This window comes from Pyxicephalus adspersus, chromosome 2 (assembly GCF_032062135.1).
Source record: "Pyxicephalus adspersus chromosome 2, UCB_Pads_2.0, whole genome shotgun sequence".
NCBI classification, from domain to species: Eukaryota; Metazoa; Chordata; class Amphibia; order Anura; family Pyxicephalidae; genus Pyxicephalus; species Pyxicephalus adspersus.
Genome location: NC_092859.1, coordinates 78,409,829 through 78,429,186, shown reverse-complemented (window position 1 = coordinate 78,429,186; position 19,358 = coordinate 78,409,829). Strand labels below are relative to the sequence as shown.

Genomic DNA, 19,358 nt, shown 5'->3' with positions numbered 1-19,358 from the left:
GAACCTGCTAGCCCAATACATTGTGGGTGTTTGATGCCACCCACGCTTGGTGTAGGCGAAAGCTGTGCACAGTCAGTCTAGTTCCAAATAAAAATCAGTGGGTTAATTCCTCTGCCTGCACTGTATGATATATGTGGATAAATGCTGCAAACTATTTTAGGAAATCACAGATAATCTGAAAAGAGATGTATGTACAAGGTTTAGACAAAAGATTACCTGTTAAGAAAATGTTAAAAGCTTTTGAGGCAATCATTTAACTTTTAATTATGGTTTGTGTATTTTAAGAAGATTTTCAAGTATGTTGTTTTGGTTTTCCATGTGTTGAAAAGCTGTTTTCTGTAATCTTGTGATTCCCCCACCCTACAAGACCTAGTTCACAGTGTTAGCTAGTAATACCTCTCCCCTGGCCTTGTGTAGCATTGTCCTGCAGTGCTATAGTTGTCTCTAGAACAATCACTGAGCCCTGTTCTCGTATTTGTGTCCATATTGCCCTTTAGGGGGTCTTATTTCCATTGTAACATGTGACTTCAGTAGGGCCTTTCATATTTATGGAGCTTTTTGTAATTCAGGTATAACATACTTGTACGTGTCAAATTAAACACCTCTTATATAGCAGGAGATAATGTTTTTATAATTGTTCTGATACTAAAACACATGTTGTCTCACCTTTTGTATTTGTTTTTCTCCCATGACCACATTGTAACTTATTTCTGAAGTCATAGGGAAATGTGAAATAATTGTGAAATACATTGCCTAATACCATGAGATGTGAAATGCATTTGTTATTGAATGGTTAAAATGCAGACAAAATGCATCCAGGATTGTTGCCCTGGGGAGGTGCAGATGGAGGTTTACTATCTGTAACATTTGAATAATACATGGATGGCAGGGGAATTGGATATGTTGCTGAAATAGATAGGGGAAGGTGAAAGAATGCAGCAGTGAGTTCAGATTGTTTGTTGAAATGAACCTTCAGAATAGATTTCTTCATGACTGTGGGGAATATGCAAAAACCTTTAATTGTTTTTAATATTTCATTACGTTGGAGAGGTACAAAGACCCTGTTCTAAACGAAGCAGAGCAGTTGTAAAACTGATCACATCTGCAACTAAGACTAGGAAGAGACAATCTCTAGATTTGGCTTTCAGCATGTCAGCAGTGCTATAATGGGCTTCACTTTAGATTGTTCACCTTCACAAAATCGTGTCTACGCAAGGCTTTTAAAGGACTTTTAGGTCCCCCCCCCCCTTTTTTAAAGATTTTCCACTGTGCTTGAATTATATACAAAAGCCAAAGCCTAACAGTCGAGGTGCCAACTTCTCTTAACTTTGAGAACAAAATAACCTCTTGGTTTTCTGAGTCTGGTGTCCCAAGGTTGTTTTGTTGTTTTGTCCTGTTTGTTGTACCCACAACACAAATGTGGGCACATTTTGTGTGCTGGTCATTGCCTTTGTTCCTAAAGAGAGTGGGTACAGCAACTAGCATTACAACAAGCAGTTCAGCATTGGCAGCCTTTGCATTTTATATTCTAAGTATTTTAAAGCTGAAGACATAAAGAAAATTTTTTAAAAAATTATAGTCGTGTATATACAAGTTTGTATACCTGAATGCAGTCATATCTTGGACAGTAGGACATGGCGACTAGTTTATGTATCCTACATTCACCATGCTGACAGAAGGAAGGAACAGATTGGGCAGTGAGTAGCACTGTTGAATGATAGGGGGTAGAGAAGTAAATATCAGGATTGACTGGAACTATATCCCCATTTGTTGACAAGCGTAACATATATGTATTTTAGCTTTGTTTAGCAGTTCCCTTTGAGTTCAGTAACAGTGTGGCTATTGGCCCCTGCATCTCTGCAGAAAGGCAAGTTTCAAAGTTCAGGTAGTTTTATCCACATCTTTGGCATAGATCATGTGACTAGACACTTGCATCATATGACTTGTGTGCATTGTACATCAAGGTTTGTGTGTCGGGTTGCTCAAGTACTTGTTGCCCCAGTCCTACTTTTTATGTGGTTCATCCCGAGAATGCCTTTTGGATCAATGTGTTTTGTTTATAGAAATATATAAAGGATATGGAAAGCTTGCTCAAGTATAAGGTGTGGCTGCGTTTTCAAAGTCTAGTGACTCAGTTCTTGCTTCCACTTGCTCAGGAAACAAAGGTTTGTATACTTCAATGCAAATTTCAGTGTGTTTCCTGAAAAGTCATTCAGTCTTTCTTTTCTTTTCCTGATTCTACCTCCATGTCTGAAGTATGGAAAATGAGGGTGGCCTGGCAAATGTTTAACTTTGTCTTAAGTACATAGACCATTCAGCAGTTTGTTTTTTTTCAATTTATGTTGGATCTTTAATTATCAATTAAAGTGTGCAGCATTATGTAGAAATGTATGTATTTTTTGCGGTAACATTTTTTAAACCTTGTTTACTGTATGCAGTTTTTAATTAGTTTTTTTAACCTTTTTTTTCAATTAGTATTTAAAAAGTCAATAGATTTACATAGTGTGCGGTCTACTTAGTAGTAGAATTATAGTTTCTCTTATCGCAGTCAGTCTGTGCTTGTTTAGTGTAATTGCAAATAATCTTGAAAATGGTTTAATTTCAAAAGTTATTAAGCAAGGATGGTTATTGTTTTGGCTTTGCACAGAGAAGCGCTCTGCCATTCATATAGAATCTACCCTGATAACACAAGTATATGTATTGTGAAAATTTAATCTAAATTTTTTAAGGTGAATCTTAAACCTCTAGATGAGCTGGTGGTTGCCTTTAGCAACCAAATAGATTTTTTTTTCTTTTTATTATGCAATGTAAATATGGGTTCTTATAGTCTAGTCCTAATATTAATTCAACCACCTAAAAGTGGAACTCTCAGCAGTTTAAAACACGTTTGTATATACAGCATCATAATATTTGTTTTGACAGGGTACTCAAGATATTTTACCTTACAAATGAATGGCTGTGTCTTGGCCTTGAGAATGACCTGTGAAGAAATACCTGAACTGAAAAGTAACCCCTGCTGTATAGGGTGTTGTATGTTGTTACAGTTAGTAAATTAAGCTTCCACATTTCTTTTTATTGGCATTCCTGTCAGCCATACCTTGTATAGGCCAGCAGATTTATTACAATTTCCAATAAATGTCTTTATTTTATGGATGTTGGTGTAGATTCATTTTAAGGTGCATGTTGGGAGAATTGTAGCCTGGTCTGTTGTCTCCATATTTTTGGTTTCTAAGCAAAGCCATGCTTCTTGCCCTTGAAATGTGGCCTTTGAAGCAGCTCACATTATTCTGCTTATGACGCCAAATGGGCAGCTGTGTGTCACTAGCAGATGGTGCTTTTGCTTTCCCTGATACTAATTAAAATGGTTAAAGCTTTTAGTTGCCAATGTGCTGAAGAAAGCTGAAATGAATTACTTATATTAGGAAAGTAGAAAAAACGTATGATGCTCATTTGGTGGGGATGGTGCCATGGATTTCATAGAATTAAGTGTGTAAACTACCGGAGAATGATTTGCTCCCATGTTAATATACAAAATTCCCAGCCAGCCCCGTTTTGAATGACCAGACTTCAAAAATTCCTTTATCTTAATTTCCTCCACTATTATATTAAAAACAAATATATATGGCAGTTTTCTAGTTGTTAAATGTGGTGGTTTTATAATCCTGACAGTAATCATTTTTTCTGTTCCAAAGTAAAAATGCTCACTTTCTTGGCTGTATTATTTGGTGGCACAGCATTGTTGCCCAGTCAGCTTTACAGATTTGGACTACAGAACAACTACCTCTAGCTTCTTGGCACAGTTAGGAGATAGAATGGAGCTAGAGAGGCTGAGTTAAGTTTACTTCAGTGCACTGGAACTTTCAAGGGAACTGCATTTCTGGCAGGATCCAAAGCAATGGTTCTGCACTTGCAGCCTAAAGTAAAAAAACAAATACAGCTTTCATAACTTTATTCCAGAAAACCATTAGCAGCTATTTACAGTTGCCTCTCAACAATTGTTTATATTCTTTTTTTTTTGTTCTTGAAATCTAATAGTTTGGTTGATTTTCAATGCTTGGGTACATGATTTGTTTTAATGTACAGTAGGGCAGTGGGTTAGATCGTATGAGTACTTTCTCAATAGAAAGTCCTTTTGAGGTTCAGTTGAAGTTTTTAAAGCATAATGACATTTTCTCATGCCCTTTTATCTTTTGCTTTAAAAACCTGGCAATGCTGACTCAATCCAAAGCTTGTGTGTGTGCTCGATATCCATTCTTTAGGTTTGGCTAGAAGAATATTATATTGGAATTACAGCAGCTGCAAACCTAAAGGATTAATAATTCCAGTTTATATTAAAATAGTTTAGCAGCTCTTTTAGGAACGTTTTCTTATTCCATTGATAAAAATGACATTAATAAGTAAATATCACATGGTAATACTACAGAGGTTGTATAAATATTAGGTAGTGATATGAATGTGGACATACACTTAGTAGCATCCTATGTGTTATATTTATGTACATATATACCATACAAAGGTTTGTATAAATATTTTAGGTTTGTATCAAGAGATAAGTTTTATATTGCATACATACCTGTAAGGTTATTTGTTTAAGATCTAGGTTACTATACAATTGTTAAACAGCATTTCCTTGGTATTTATTAGGAGGTTTTGGAAGAGCTTAGAGTAAGAAGGATCTTTGACATGCCCCCTATATGAGGAATAATTCTCAGTGAGTCTGAGTATATACATGTACGTCTACTTGGTGGTTTCTTGTAACAGCCAACATGCTTTATTCAAAATTAAAAGGGGCCCATGTGACCGGTTAATAACTGACCCCAATATTTCTCTATAAGGTAGCTGTGGGCTTGAATGCAATATTCTGTCACTGTAATTAAAACAAAACTAAAGTTCCACTTTTAAAAAAGTTAAATCAGACAGGGCATTATTGCAGAAAGGGGCAGGTAATGTCTCTTCTGTATTAGTTGTTCTTGTCTGCCTCTCGCCGCTTCTATGCACTAGAACATAAAATAAGCGCAGCTCAGCATTGGGTTCTGGGATACTCTGCACATCACAGCTTCCCCTGCACCACAGATTAATGGAACTGAGACAAAAAATAAAGGGAAATCTCCATAATGAGATTTATGGCAAATCAGAAACTGTCAGTGGTTTTAATCCCTCCCATATTGTATGCAAAAGTGAGGATGTTAGGTTAGTAAATATGTTGATCAATAAACATGTTTTTTCTTTCTTAATTACTGAAGTTTAACCCTTATCCATTCCATGTCTAGGTATAGGAAAATCCTTGGAAAATCCCCAACTGTTTTGTGATTTCCCATAGGGAAAGTAAGAGATTCTTTCACAGATCAAGATAACCAATGTGTGCTTTGTTACCAAAGGGTTTTCCCCACTACTAATCTATGTAGGCAAATTCCTGCTTTAAAGTACATCTGAAGCCAAACTTTGTTTTCTATCATTTTAATATTAGTTAATCTATCAGCTAAAAGTCTTTGTTTTTTTTCCCTGTGTGTTTCATTGGGAAGGTTTACCTTCTCCTCTGGCCTGGACACTCCTCAGCAGGGGTGTCAAACTCAAACACACAGAGGGCCCAAATTAAAAACTTGGACCAAGTCACTGACCAAACTTGAAATTTATTGGAAACATTGAGGACGTTTTTCCTTCTCATTTGATATAAAACATTTTCATATGGAAACAAAGAGGTTTTGCTTAACATTCAATCTGTAACAAGCCTGTAATAGAGAAAGAGGCATAAGAATTTTTGTTTAATTTTACTGCATGATAGGAAATTAAAAAGAGAACAATAAAGCTATGCAGAAGAGAAGTCTTTTGGATTTTGTTTATCCCGGAGTGTGACAAAACTTTCACTTTGGTGTAATCTGCATGTTTGTCAGTAGTATAGTAGGGTAAGTAGTCTTGTATTTTCTTATTGATTTACTTTGCCAGAGAATGCAATGTGAAAGCAAATGGAATTGTTGCATTCATTTGGTTTCACATTGCATTCTCTGCCAAAGTAAAACAATTAGAAAAAACAAGACATTGGCTTACCTGTCAGTATAAACTCTGTGGGGTCCACACAGACACGTTCAATAGACACCAGTGATGTCACTACTACAATTCCCGGCATTACTTGCGTCTACAAAATGCGGGGCCACGCATAGGCAGAGAGCTGGTCTGTGGACGCGAGTGATTCCTGGAATTGTAGTAGTGGCATCACTGGTGTCTATAGAACAGAAGCTTAATATGAATTCCAGTTTCCCCCCCCCGTTACTATGGATTGCAGTAGCGGCGGGCCAGCTGCAATTCATATTAAGAATTCTTTTGGGGGGCAAAAAAAAGGCTGTTTCAGGCCAGATTTTGACACCCCTGCTCTACAGGAAGAAAGTGAAAATCTCTTTAAAAAGTTTTTTTTTTCCCTCTCATTTTAAAGATTTCCTTTTACCTCCTGTTCTTGTGATTAGCTGTAAAATGTTTAATTTCCCTTCATTGACATTGTGCTGGTTTTGTTTACAGCCATGCACTTTTTTCAATTCTCCTTCTTGAATAAACTAATTCTTAAACCTGTGAATCCGTGAACCAAGATGAAAACTTTTAATAGTTCAATTAAACAAAACTTTCTAATTACTTTGCTTGTGCTCAGTGGATTTTATAGTTATGTTTCATAGACAATGGAAACATGAGTAAATGCACAGAGAGAGAGCGAACACAGGAGATATGTTTTATAGAATGTTCACAAAAAGAATAGAATATAGAATGTATAGAATGTAAAACAAAAAAATCTGTTGCCATGTTTCCTTTAGCGCTTGGTACATCATTAGGAAGGACTGTACTATGTTCCTTATCACTGCTATTATGACATATTTAGGTATGCACTGTAGGAGATTAGCTGAGCTAAACATCTTAAGCAAACATTCACTGATATTGTGGAGTTTGGACCTTCTGTGTGGATTCTAGATTGTGGTTTAAAGGGAAACTTCAAACATAAAACTGATATAATGTATAAATAACCCTTTGCCATCAGTGTTTAACTCTGTATTGTGTATTTTTGTCTGAGAATAGACTCCATGACATTTTTGCCTAGTTTTACCTAAAGCCCTGCTCATGGCATTATGACTTCTGCGTATCTTTGAGCCAATGGCAATTCTCATTAGTTATTTCTAGCTACCATTTTTTTTATTTCAATAGCAACATATGCACATTAAAGTAGAGAAAAACTACTACCTGGTATTCATCTGGTGGATACAATCTGCCTATGGCTGTAGTAGCTCTGTAGGGTAGAGTGACCTCCTTACTGGAAGCACAAAGCTGCCACTTTCTAAGTAATAACAATACACACTGAAGCCATAGTACTTCTTTCACATTAATGTGACCACATCTTTTATCAATATCAGGCTCCAATTGGACAATTAAGGCTACATGATGCATTTCCCCTTACGGCCCTTCGGGACAGGGTCCTCTCCTCCTCCCGTGTCACTGTCTGTTATTTGCAACCCGAATTTAATGTACAGCTCTGTTTAATATGTTGCTGCTATAAAAATCCTGTTTAATATTAATAATGGCAGCATTGACTGTAATAAAGACAACAATTATAAACACAATCAAAAACGTGCATTCTTTGTGGTCAAGGGTGCTGAAATGATAAAATATATTTTAGGCCTAAACCAATTTTTATTTTCTTTAGTTTAGGTTAAATAGAGTAGTTAAAATATAACATGGGAACTCTTATAGTCTTCTTATCTCTTCTTCGCTCCGCTTCTATCTCTGCTTCCGTCTTGTTCTGACCGCGGTGTTCAGCTTTCTTGCCACCAAGAGAAGTGCTCCCCACTGTGTACTTTAACAGCAGGGCTCAATGGTTGTTAATGTACACAGTGGGAGTGTTTCCATTGGTGAATAGTTTTTAGGGACATGAATTCTCCCTGCTGTGCGATTTACCATATTAGGTGTACAATCGTATGCTCGGTTTATTGCCTCTTACAACAATCCTGCTTCCTTGTCATTTTTGCAGCATTGACACACAAGTGGAAAGGAGGAGAAGCCAAGTGAACTCCATTCAAAGTTTTAGTGAAAACGGGCATCCTCTTTGAAAATTGTCACCACAAAATGTCCCCTCACTTCAAGATTATCCTCCCTGAACTCCCTTCCATAACATTGCTGAATACTAGACCTTTCAGACAGTGAAAACCTCTACACTTGTAGTGTCAGAGTCTAACACTACCTCCCACTCCCCGGCCTTTTTATTGACCTGCCATTATTATTAACAGCCTCACTGGGCAATGGAAATGGATAATAGGGACAGGCAAGCTTGGGTTTTGGCAATAAAAGTAAGAAATCCTAAGTGAAGGTTTTAGGGTGTTTATTAGACATATTGTACTAATTTGTGTCTGTTCTGTCACTCTGACTGCTTTTGTTTTTAGCCATACCTTGAATATGGTATGTGAAATGGCTGGTTCTGGCATGCTGTGAGAAACTACAGTAGGTATGTGATATGATTCATGGTTTCTGTGTTTCCTGTTGCAAGCTAATTGAGAACTCTAATAGACAGGAAGCAGATGTCATTCTCATTACTGACACATTGTGCTTGGTGATCAGCTACCTGGAATAACACTTCCACCCTCCTTCATTTCAATTGTGCTGAATGATCATTCCAAAGGCAGGTCACGTTGTGATATGTTCTCTTTATTGCTTCATACCATCTTAAATAAAACTGAGCACAGTGATGCTTTTCTTCCTTGTCGATGGTGTTTGATAAATTAAACTCACCGTCACAAAGGAAGTTGTATTCAGTGCTAGAATTTTCCTACATCCATAAACAAACTAATTAGAGTTCGTTTAGTTAATCCCCACAGCCAATATGCTGCAGTACTGCTGTATGTTTGGCAAATTGGCAATAATTTCTTCCTTTGTAAGTCACGTTATTCTAGTCATTGCCAGTGATCTTTTATCAGCCAGCTCTGGGAAGAAAACACTGAATGTGTTATTAGCTTTGGAGATAGGCAGTACAACCCTGTGTGTGATGTCTTTTCAGAATTGTAGTTTGTCGGGTTATCAGCTGTTAGGTGCAGATACACAGGTTGATCAAGATGGACCACAGATTGGTCTCAAAGGGCTCAGCAAAGCAAGAGATGCTTCCAGTTTTGAGATTTGCTTGTGATTTTCATTCGTTCTTATCTCATGGCGGTGGGACAGTTGCCTCAAACAGACAGAGGGGATGTATTTTGCACAGGATTTGTTTCCAGTCTATTTGTAGAAGATTGGAGGAGCTGTGATTATCATTTAGAATGAACAAACAGATATTTCCCTGGATTGTTTTTAAGCCTATAACCTCACCCTTCTGGCCTTGCTAAAGGTCTCTATAACGCAACATCAGCCCATTTACTGTCTAATAAATAATTTAGTTGTGTCTTGGCCACATATGTGAATGTGGTTCCATCACATCTGTTAGCTTCCATTTATAGTATGACTGTATCTTTTCAGGAGCTGAACAGATGGATATAGTAAATCTAGCCACCATACTCTTCACCAAATTGCATTACCAAGTGGTGGCTCATCGTGTTTGGATAGCCTTGGCACACTGGTACTGATGGCTAGATTATTCTTCGAAAAAGCTAATAACTACTTATCCAAATAATATTTTGGTTTGGCTGCCATTGCCCATAGCAACCAAGCACAAATATGGAACCAATCTAAGTAGAGTATACTTGAATCTGATTGGGAGTTGTTTCGTATAATGACGGGGCCTCCATGTTAGGAAAATTCTATGTTTAGACTAATCATTGCAGAAGTTCATGGGAACTGTTCCTGACAAGATTTTTAGGGGTAATAAGAAGATTTTGGATATTGCTTTTTGCAGTTTCTGTTTGTTGTGTTTGGCCTATTTCTGGCTGCTGTGTTTGTGTCTGGCCAGCACACAGGAAATTGAAATGGTGCAGCCTCACACTGCATGCTGAATCACCTTGCCGCTGTCTCTAGTGATAGCGACAACAGAATGTTGGGTAAATCTGTTATTCTCTGCTAGTTAATGAGTGTTTTCAAGTACCTAAGTGGAAAAATAATGCATAACATGAATAGTGACATTAATGAATGAAGTGTACTGGTGAATTAATCTGTCAATGAGCCACTTGGGATTAATTAGCAAATTTATATTATGTGAAAAGGACTGTGCAAGCATAATTCTAGATGCAGAGAAGATGAAATGGCTGTTGTAATATAATGTCACCAGGGCACAAGAATAATCATGTATTGCTACAGTATGAGTAATACAACATTGCTGTATTCTTGTTTAGGCATTGCGCAGGTGTTTTTAGCTGAGCATATGGCAGAAAATTGAAGGCTGCAGGACGTGTGTCTCTATATTGCTTTCCCAGAAATGTCACTGCCAAGGATTTTTGGCTGATGTCACCAAGTACCTGTCACACAGAAAAATATAGAAATGTGCAAGCTGCTTTTACAAAGTGCAGCAAACATTTCTTTTTGTGAAAGCATTCTAAAGGCCTAAATTTTTTAGTATTCTGTACCTGTGTGGTACACAACCAAACACTTTAGTGTATACACAAATCAGATTGTTAGTTGTGCCTTTAAAGGTCCGCTGTCATATAATAATTATGTAGAGTGCCATTGGGAATATCTTCTTTTGTAATGCTGATGGTTTCACTGACCCAGAACAGGAAGAAATGGAATGCTGACACTTTTCTGATCATGTACAACTTGCTAGTTTTAAGTCTGTGACTAAACAGGTTTTGAAGCCAATCTCAGACCGGCAACAAGCTCTTTCTGAGAGGCCAGTAATGACGGCCTACTTTAAAGTTATCTTGTGTGTTTTGTCCATGAAGGACGAAGCATCAGGTTCTATTTAATAAAGACCACCAATTTATATCAACTGCGATAAATCATTCTAGCAGGTAAAAGTTTATCAATCTGTCAATCTGTATTGCTTGACAAATACTGTTTATGAATGGTGTTTACCAAGCTTCTGCGAAGTCTTTATCATAATAATGTTGATATTTCCCCAGCACTTTGTGCTGTTATTGGGTTCACAAATATGTCACCTATTGATGACTTCTTGTACTTTTCATACTCAAACGGAGAGCTTAGAATGAAAAAATACTGGCATTACTGTTCTTCTTTCCTGCCTATAGACAAATTTTACCTATCCACCTTCTCCCACCTTATTCTACCCACTCATCGCCTCCACAGAGTCCTACGTAGGTCAGAAGGGCCTTAGTCTCACCATTAGTTTACTTGCCTCCTGCAGGGTGGTGACACATATGGAGTACAGTCGAAAGATGTCTATGGGATTGTTTGCCATGGGCAGAGGGGCTTCCCATAGCGTCTATTGGGTTGTACTGCACATGTGTAACTACCTAGAGAGCCGATGAAAAGAAACGCTTACACCGCAGCCGTTCCCCATACTGTGAGTAGGAGTCTGTGTAGCTGTAAGGTGGGTTAGGTCAGGTCAGAATAGGGGGTGGATTTAGAATAGGTAAATTTTGTTTATAGGATGTTCTTTAAGTCACACTGACCATGGCTTGTTACATGTTTGTTCTGTGTGTGACTGCAAGGTTATAGCCAGGATTGGACAATAAAATAGCATTTCTCTGAGAAGAACAGCAGTGGCAGTCCACTTGTTTCTTTCATAAAAGGTTTCTTTCAAGTTAGGTGTTGGAGTTCCTTCAGAAGTGACATTTATAACTAGGCACACATTTATAAGAATAAATAAAAGGAAATGATGACGTGCTGATGTTGCCTTCTGGCCATTTCATTAGTGTATAAATAGCTCTAAATGTTCTCTTGCCCACTCATTGTTGGAATTTAAAAAGCGTAGCACATTTTTTCTTCATGTGCATTGTCATACAATGTGCTTTATAATATTTATTAAAGACTGAGTTCTTGTTTTATTTAAAAAAAAAAAAAAAGGCAAATACTATTTTTTTTTTTTTTTTGTGGTCTGTGAATTGCGTTGTGAAAAACGCATTCACATTGGTGTGTGGTGGATTGTCCTCAAATGAACCCCACTTGAATGCAAAGATACTTCAAATGTATTGCCATATTTTATAAGCAAAAGATAGAACCAGTATATATAGTGGATCCATTTATTAAATATACTTGTAAATATGCAGCACATTTTTTGCACAGGATTAACTCTTTCCTTGATGAAGAGTTTCATAGACTTGTAAAGTTGTTTATATTTATTTATTTGTTTGTTTAGTTATGACTTCAAACAACAAAAAAATGTTTCATTGCTGTTCTCTGAAGTTACACTGGAGCGTGAAGAAAGCTGAGCTAACTGTACCCCACATTTTTCTTTTTCAGGCTTCTCTACGTTTGTGCACCTTTTTAAGTGAAACATGAAAAAGTTTAAGAGAAGGCTGTCGCTCACTCTGCGAGGCAGTCAGACCATAGATGAGTCTTTGTCTGAATTGGCAGAGCAAATGACCATTGAAGAAAACAGTAGCAAGGACAACGGTAAGCAGCATGCATTGCTGAGGAATGAATTCAGTGTATGTTGTGGATGTCCTGTTAGTCTTACCTTTTTAGAAAAACACTAACTTGCTTACCCACATCCTGCTACCATTTCCACACACTATGCTATTTACGTCTGTATATTCTGAAATGTAGCTGTACTGTTTGTCTTGCTTGTTTACTTGCATGTATTATACACTTTTGTGGGAAATGCTTGAATACGGATATATATCATTCCATTTTTACTTTAATAGATTGATTAATTAAAGCATTTTGTAATCCTTCATTTATTGCAGAGAACCAGTTCTTAAATGTGGTGGCTGTATGCATCTTCTACCCCAAACATTCCTACTAGTTTAGCCCTTTGAGAGGTTGCCTGTCAGATTGCCCTTTGGGTTTTTGATAGCAAAGGAAATAGTAGTTCAGTGATTTCTTTCACTTGCTTGGAATAGCTCTTTAAATTTGTTTTGTAGTCAAATGAAATCTTTTAAATTACAACATATTCATCTCTAAAGGTTCTTCACAGTTATTTTTACCAAACCATTTTGTAAAATGTTCCTGTAACTTAGGTAGGCATTTCTGTGCACTGTCAATGTTTTACTGTGCGGAACATCCGTACCCAAAAGGTAAAATGCCAAGCAATTGAATGGATTTTTTGATAAACTGGTACGCTTGGTTTTTTCTAGAACCCTTTTTTGGGTTATGGACAAAAAGTTGCACATCATTTTATGAAATCTGTTAAAATGCACACTAAGATAGATAGATAGAAGTCTGATAATATTGTAAAAAACTATATGAAAATCAAAATAAAATGCTTGTTCAAGATATGCAGTACCCATCATAATAGTGGCATTATAAAATTTCCCACCTGATTACAGGAGATTAGGAGTCCGAGGTAACATTGTTTTAGCTGATTTCACACAGCAGATATCCAGCTCTAAAGCCTTAACCACAGGAATTTCTAGGCACAAGAAATGCACTGCTGTTTTTTATAGGAGGAATTCAACCCAAAAATGTCTACGTACAGCTTGGGGAACAATTCACATTTCTGGATCCTTCTGATAAGATAGCAGATACCTTTGATTTCAGGTCTACTTTAAAGTGTATTTTAGGCACTTGTGTTAAGGCTTTCCAAAAAGCTTGTTCTGTAGCTGAAACTATCATGTGTTGTATACAAGACACCTTCTGTAAATGGTTCACTTACTTGGGCTCTGCTTGAACAATGTTTAATTTACCATTCTAAAGAGAAAATAGTATCCTATGCAGGCACTTTTTGTAATTACTGAATACTGATAATGCTTTACAAATTCAAAGAAAGCATGTTCATCGCTGTGACAGAATTGAATTGAAAGTGACAGAATGAGTCTGTTGGCTTGCTTACCAGTGCACAAATGAGAGCATATCAAAAGAATGTTATACTTGAGCCAACTTTTATTATTTTAATGAACACAGTTGAATGACAGTCAATGGCAATGTCAGAACTGCAAGAGCTGCTCCCTGGAGATGTACATGGGTTTTGATCATGCTTCCAATAGCTATTTGCCTCTTGTAGAGATGGCATGGCATATCCCAGGTCCTATATAGAGGCAGGGGGGTGGCAAAAAGCTTTGTTTGTAGCTAAGGGTTACAATGCAAAACAGTATAAACTGATGGTTGTGCATTGCATACATACAAATCTGGAAATTGGTTCTGAAAGAAATAATGCAGGTCACTTGGGACACTAAATATGAAAAATTACTCTTGGTGATTTTAGGCAAGCTATTTTTATAGACATTGTAAATCATCTAAGCTTATTCGATACACCAGAAATAGTGCACCAAAGGTGAAATCCCAACAAACATCCAAGACCAAATATGAAATACCATATATGGGAGTTTTACCTGCCTAAAGGTTTGTAAATCAGTTCATCCAGTCCTAAGATTTACACAGCTATTCCAAATGGCACAACCATGGCTGGCAGCACAGTAGACCAGATTTTGTTTAGCTGCAGTTAAATAACACTTCCAGGTCTTGACCTCTTGGTCACTCCAAGCCTGTGACTGATCATTGACAGGAGAAACAGATTGAGGTGCTCATCTCTATTACTCAGCTTTCTTCCAATCTGCTGTTCTAATACCTAAACTGCTTTCTTTCAAAAATATGTTTAATTACATATTAAGGAATATCAAACTGGACTAATTCTTTTCTTTTATATCTGCATGGAGTTCAGCTTTAGGGTCTAACAAGCAATCAGACATATTGTTTGCTGTGCTGTGTTGCTACATTTTAACGTATTACAACAGAGGTAGGCAAAGTTTTATGGCCACTAGGCCATTTATGGGGTGGGAGGGAGCACACTAGGCCGGACCTTGCCCGAATAGCTCCTCCCACCACCAGGGAACGCCCCCTGAAGTGAAATCTCCCTCCTCCGTATGCATTGCAGAGGAGAGGGATTTACCTTCAGGGAGCTTTTCCGGCTGCGGTAAATAGGGGAGCATTAGGCCGGATTGGCCATGGGGGGCGTTAGGCCGGAAAGAACTACAGCCTAGGCCGTATCTGGCCTAAAGTCTGGAGTTTGCTGACCCCCGTATTACAATATCCTCAATGTATTTCTCAGAATTCTATGTTAAAGCCTATTTAAAGTTGTTGGTTGCAGTCAGGCTATATAACTAGTAATAATTGAGGTCTTCTCTTTTTTCATTTTAACAGCCTTATCTGCAGCAGCAAGGGTTAGGTTGCAGCACAGCAATCCAGGTTTACAGTTTTCCACACCTATCAAGTCCCCCCATCACAACCAAAATCCATTGATCTGGGAGAGAGGTTTTTTTTCAAGTGTTCTCTGCATGGAATTGGAGACTTGAATTTGCTAGTTGTACAGTGTGTAAATGTGGCAATTTGCAATACTCACACCAGTTTGCTTGAAAGCTAAACAGACAAAAGTCAGATCTCCTAAACAATACCTATTACAGATTTTAGCAGCAGCTATGGCTTTCCGAATGATTGTTGCATAGCTATCTTGTTTTAATACTTTAAATCACTAAACCACAGCAGCTAAGCAGCTAATAACCTCTGTCCTCTGGTGTTTTCAATGGATTGGCATAACAGCCAAGCAACTACCAACATCCATAAAACATGATTTTTGAAAAGGTTTCTGTGGCCAGCTTGTCTGTGAACATTGCTTTCTGTCTTATTGAATAAGCTTGATGTCTTTTCTCAGATGTTTCTAACATTCTGTTGCGGCCTTTCATATGGCCTCCTAGTTGCTTTTCAGCCTAAGAGTATAACAATAATAATTAGACAGAGCTTGAAATCTCCATCCTGTGTACAATAAAGTGAGTCCTGTTTTTTTAAATCTTTTAGTGCATCCGATTTAACGTTATTGGAGACTTAGTGAAGGAATGGTATGTTGTCTCTTGCTCCATAGGAAATAAGCAGCTTAATCCATAACTGTAGATCCTCTTAGGTTTAGTTCTGTATTATGGAATTTTTTATTACAGATGATCCCTTTTAAAATCTGAAATGACTTTAGTGATCTGCCCCTTGCAGCACAGAGTTAATCACTCTGCTTTTAGTAAAGAGTGGAAAAAATGTAAATTGTCTGACAGAATGCAGAATGACTAAGGAAAATCTAACGCAGGGAAGAGAAGGCAGACTTCCACAGGACTTCAGGAATTTAACGTAAAGCTCAACTCTAAGCAAAATACCAATAAATATATTTCTCATAGTCACAAAGATTTGTTCACCATTTGTGTATGCCAACCCAGTAATTACCTTGGTAGTGTGCGGCGATCGGAACTGCGGAACTAGACCGGCTCATCCACTACACAGCTGCCTAAGGAATGCAAGAGGGTGGATACAAGACCAGTCACCCTGCACAAGGAGAAAGAGATCAACAGTCATTGTGTAGGAGTAGTATGTATTAAGGACAAAGTTTTACATTGGATCATTGCATAGGTCTGGAAGAAACACGAAGATTTGCATAAGAATACACACACTCCCTTGTGTTTTAGAAAATATATTTTCTTATCCTGTAGTTCAGCTTTAAAGTCTCTTTAGTTTGCTGGATATAAAGGTTTGTTGGGACCTAGCACATTTAGAATGGGAAATAGGTAATGGTAGCTGCCAGGTTTCACCCAGTACAGGTGTTCATTAGGGTTGAACTTCCGCAAACGTCCAAGCATAGCTTGATATATCTTTCTGTATGGGACAATGGCTCCTCATTACAAGAACATAGATTTAAAAAATGTCTGATTATTTGAGTGCACTACTCATTTAAAAGTTAGTTGAATGGGAATTTAAAAAACTTTCCTTTTTTGACATAATTCTGTTTGTTTTTATAACCCTAGAAAGTAAATATTTGCAGTTCTAAGTACATTGAAACAAATCACCTGTGGAATAGATTCTACAGTAACTCAAGGCTGCAGATAAAATCAGTTGATAAAAATAAATAATTTTAATAAAAAAATAAATGGAAACCTCATCCTCTGAAATGTTGCATGGTTTGTCCAAATAGGAGTATGAAGCTATTTGGTTGTCCTACCTCCTAAGCTGGCTTTACAATTACAGCTTGATAAACCCAAGGCTCACTCTGAAGTAGGCAGCAAATCTGACCATCTTAACTATATGGGCAATGCAGGCCTTATACATGTTAAGTCTTGAGTGATTGCATCTTAGTCCGGCCTGAAATAATTAAGTAGCTATTGGACAGGAATGTTTCGGGATGCCTTTACACATTCCAGCTGCAGGTAGAGAAGATCAAACACAGGGCAGTCATTCTTTCATTAAAGTAAACCTTGTCATGTCCCACATCCTTTAAAAAACTATTAGCTATCTATATATAGTATTTTCTGATTTATCTAACAATGAACACATAAAAAGATCAGAAAAGTCCTTATCTGCATACATGTTGCGGATCAGTGGAAGTATTGAAGTCAATAATGCAGCTTCATAGCCAGGCAGTTAGTACCCTAGGAATGAGTGGATTGCATTAGCAGCCTCCATGTATCTGTCGGCACAGGCACACATTATGGTGCCTTTACGAATCTTCAGAAGGTTAGTTGATTTTAGTTTGCCGCTTGATCGGCTTTGTAACTGCAGTATGACATCTGTCTGTGTACATTTCCATTGTTCGCTTATTTTGTGTTAATTTCCCTTTAGGTACAAAAGACTGCTAAATACTTCATTTTTCTTTTTACATCCACCCACCTAGAGCATGCTGTTCTATTGGAGAGCTTTTGTTTGCTCGGTTCACTGGTGGCTTATAAGCAAGCCATATTAAATAGTATTTCTTATCTGTTTGGCATCTGCCCAGCAACGAAACACAGCAAACCTTTCTACAGACCTTCGTAAGGATACAGTTGTCCTTTCTTTACACAATACAACTTGGGTGACTAACAAATTATATATATATATATTATAAAGTTTTCAATTGATTTTAGTGTGCTCTTTGTAACATGTTTTCAGGGTATCAAGCTCTTTTTTTCCTCAGGGTTAGTTTTATGGAGCACCAGTAACCACTACATATAGTTATCAATTCATCTTACTCTGGTCTTGGCAAGACCCCACTAAAAAAAGCAGAGGAAGTGTAGGAAGTAGAGTTTAACCAGTGATTACCTCAACTCACTTGGCCACACTTCCTTTCCTCCTTATACTCACAGCCCTAAAATGCGTCCCGCTCCACCGTCTACTATACTTTGCTTGTTATTCTGGTTACCCAGGATGTGGTTGCTTTGCCAACATAGTTTACCCAGAAAGGGGTAAATATGGTTGATTGGGACTTTCTCGTTTTCCATATCTATGACCAATCACAGTGCATTGTTCTTGGACAAGGATAGGAAAGCCCTTCCCTCTTCCTGGCCTTTTCTCTATGTCTGTGTGAGCTTGCCACTTCCAGCCACCTAGTTCATATTTGGTTTAAGCAGATATAACACTGTTTCAAAGACTGCATATCGCTTGTGCATAAATAAATTTGAAAGCTGCACAAGTATTCAAATCATTTTTTTTTAAATTTACTATAGCAATGTGTTTTCATTTCTTTTTAGAGTTTTAAATGACCTAACGTAATAATGGGAAATATTAGGTTGCCTTTGCTGATACTATTTAACTGGCTGATGTGCTGACCCACTGGCTAGAATGCTAGGTGTCCCTGTGCTCATTGACTGGCTAGAATGCTAGCAGTCACTGACCCAGAGTAAGTATGTAGCTTGGTAAGGTCAGTAGTCCTTATCCTCCTTATATGTGCTTCAGATAATTGACTCACAATACAGAACACAGAGTGTGTGTGACTCCAAAGCACTGATGGCGTAGGTAAGCAGTCGCTGCCCCCATAATATCCATGCTGGATTCCTTTCAATACATTGCTGCCTTTTCTGTGGCTCAGTTTATGGGTTGGAGCTGACATTTTCTTCTCCAGTTTCTTGGGAGAAAAAGGACCAAGCACACACACAGTTATTGCCTAAATAAAGACTAAGAATGGAGAGATTGGTCTGTGTAGAGATATATTTGTGTACAATATTTCATAGCAGAATGGTTCTTGTATGTGTAGAGGCATAATCGACATGTGTTAAGTGCAGGCTTCTAATACTGAGCTAGGAAATGGTTTACCACAGTGTCTATGTGCTGTTTTATACATGTAAATATGATTTCTTTTTCTTATATACCAGCGTTTTTACATTATTGGCTAAACAACTTCTGGAGGTTAAGAATACACCCAGCTCTATAGTTGTCATCAGTATCTGTAGTACTTTATAATGGGCAGTCCCCAGCTCCATAGATGACAACTATAGAGTTGGGGGACAGTCTATTATAAAGCTTTATAATGGAAAGTCCCCAGCTCTATAGTTGTCATCTATACTGCCTTATAATGGACAGTCTCCAGCTCTATAGTTGTCATCTATACTGCCTTATAATGGACAGTCTCCAGC

At 37.6% G+C, this 19,358-nt stretch overlaps 1 protein-coding gene and 1 long non-coding RNA gene across 3 annotated transcripts in view; one reads left to right on the top strand and one right to left on the bottom strand.

The window, feature by feature from the left end:
- CDK17 (cyclin dependent kinase 17) overlaps nt 1-19,358 on the top strand; it is a gene marked incomplete in the record, with an annotated part of 72,250 nt that overhangs the window by 21,365 nt on the left and 31,527 nt on the right. The window contains 2 exon segments of one of the 2 annotated variants that reach the window (XM_072401182.1): nt 12,307-12,459; nt 15,145-15,255. In XM_072401182.1, coding sequence (XP_072257283.1) covers nt 12,342-12,459; nt 15,145-15,255 — 229 coding nt within the window. 2 annotated transcript variants of the gene reach the window in all.
- Nucleotides 13,904-17,459, bottom strand: LOC140323811 (uncharacterized). Its single transcript, XR_011919443.1, has 3 exons — nt 17,339-17,459; nt 16,207-16,305; nt 13,904-14,032 (listed from the first exon to the last, which is right to left on the bottom strand). It is a non-coding gene; the product is annotated as an uncharacterized lncRNA (long non-coding RNA).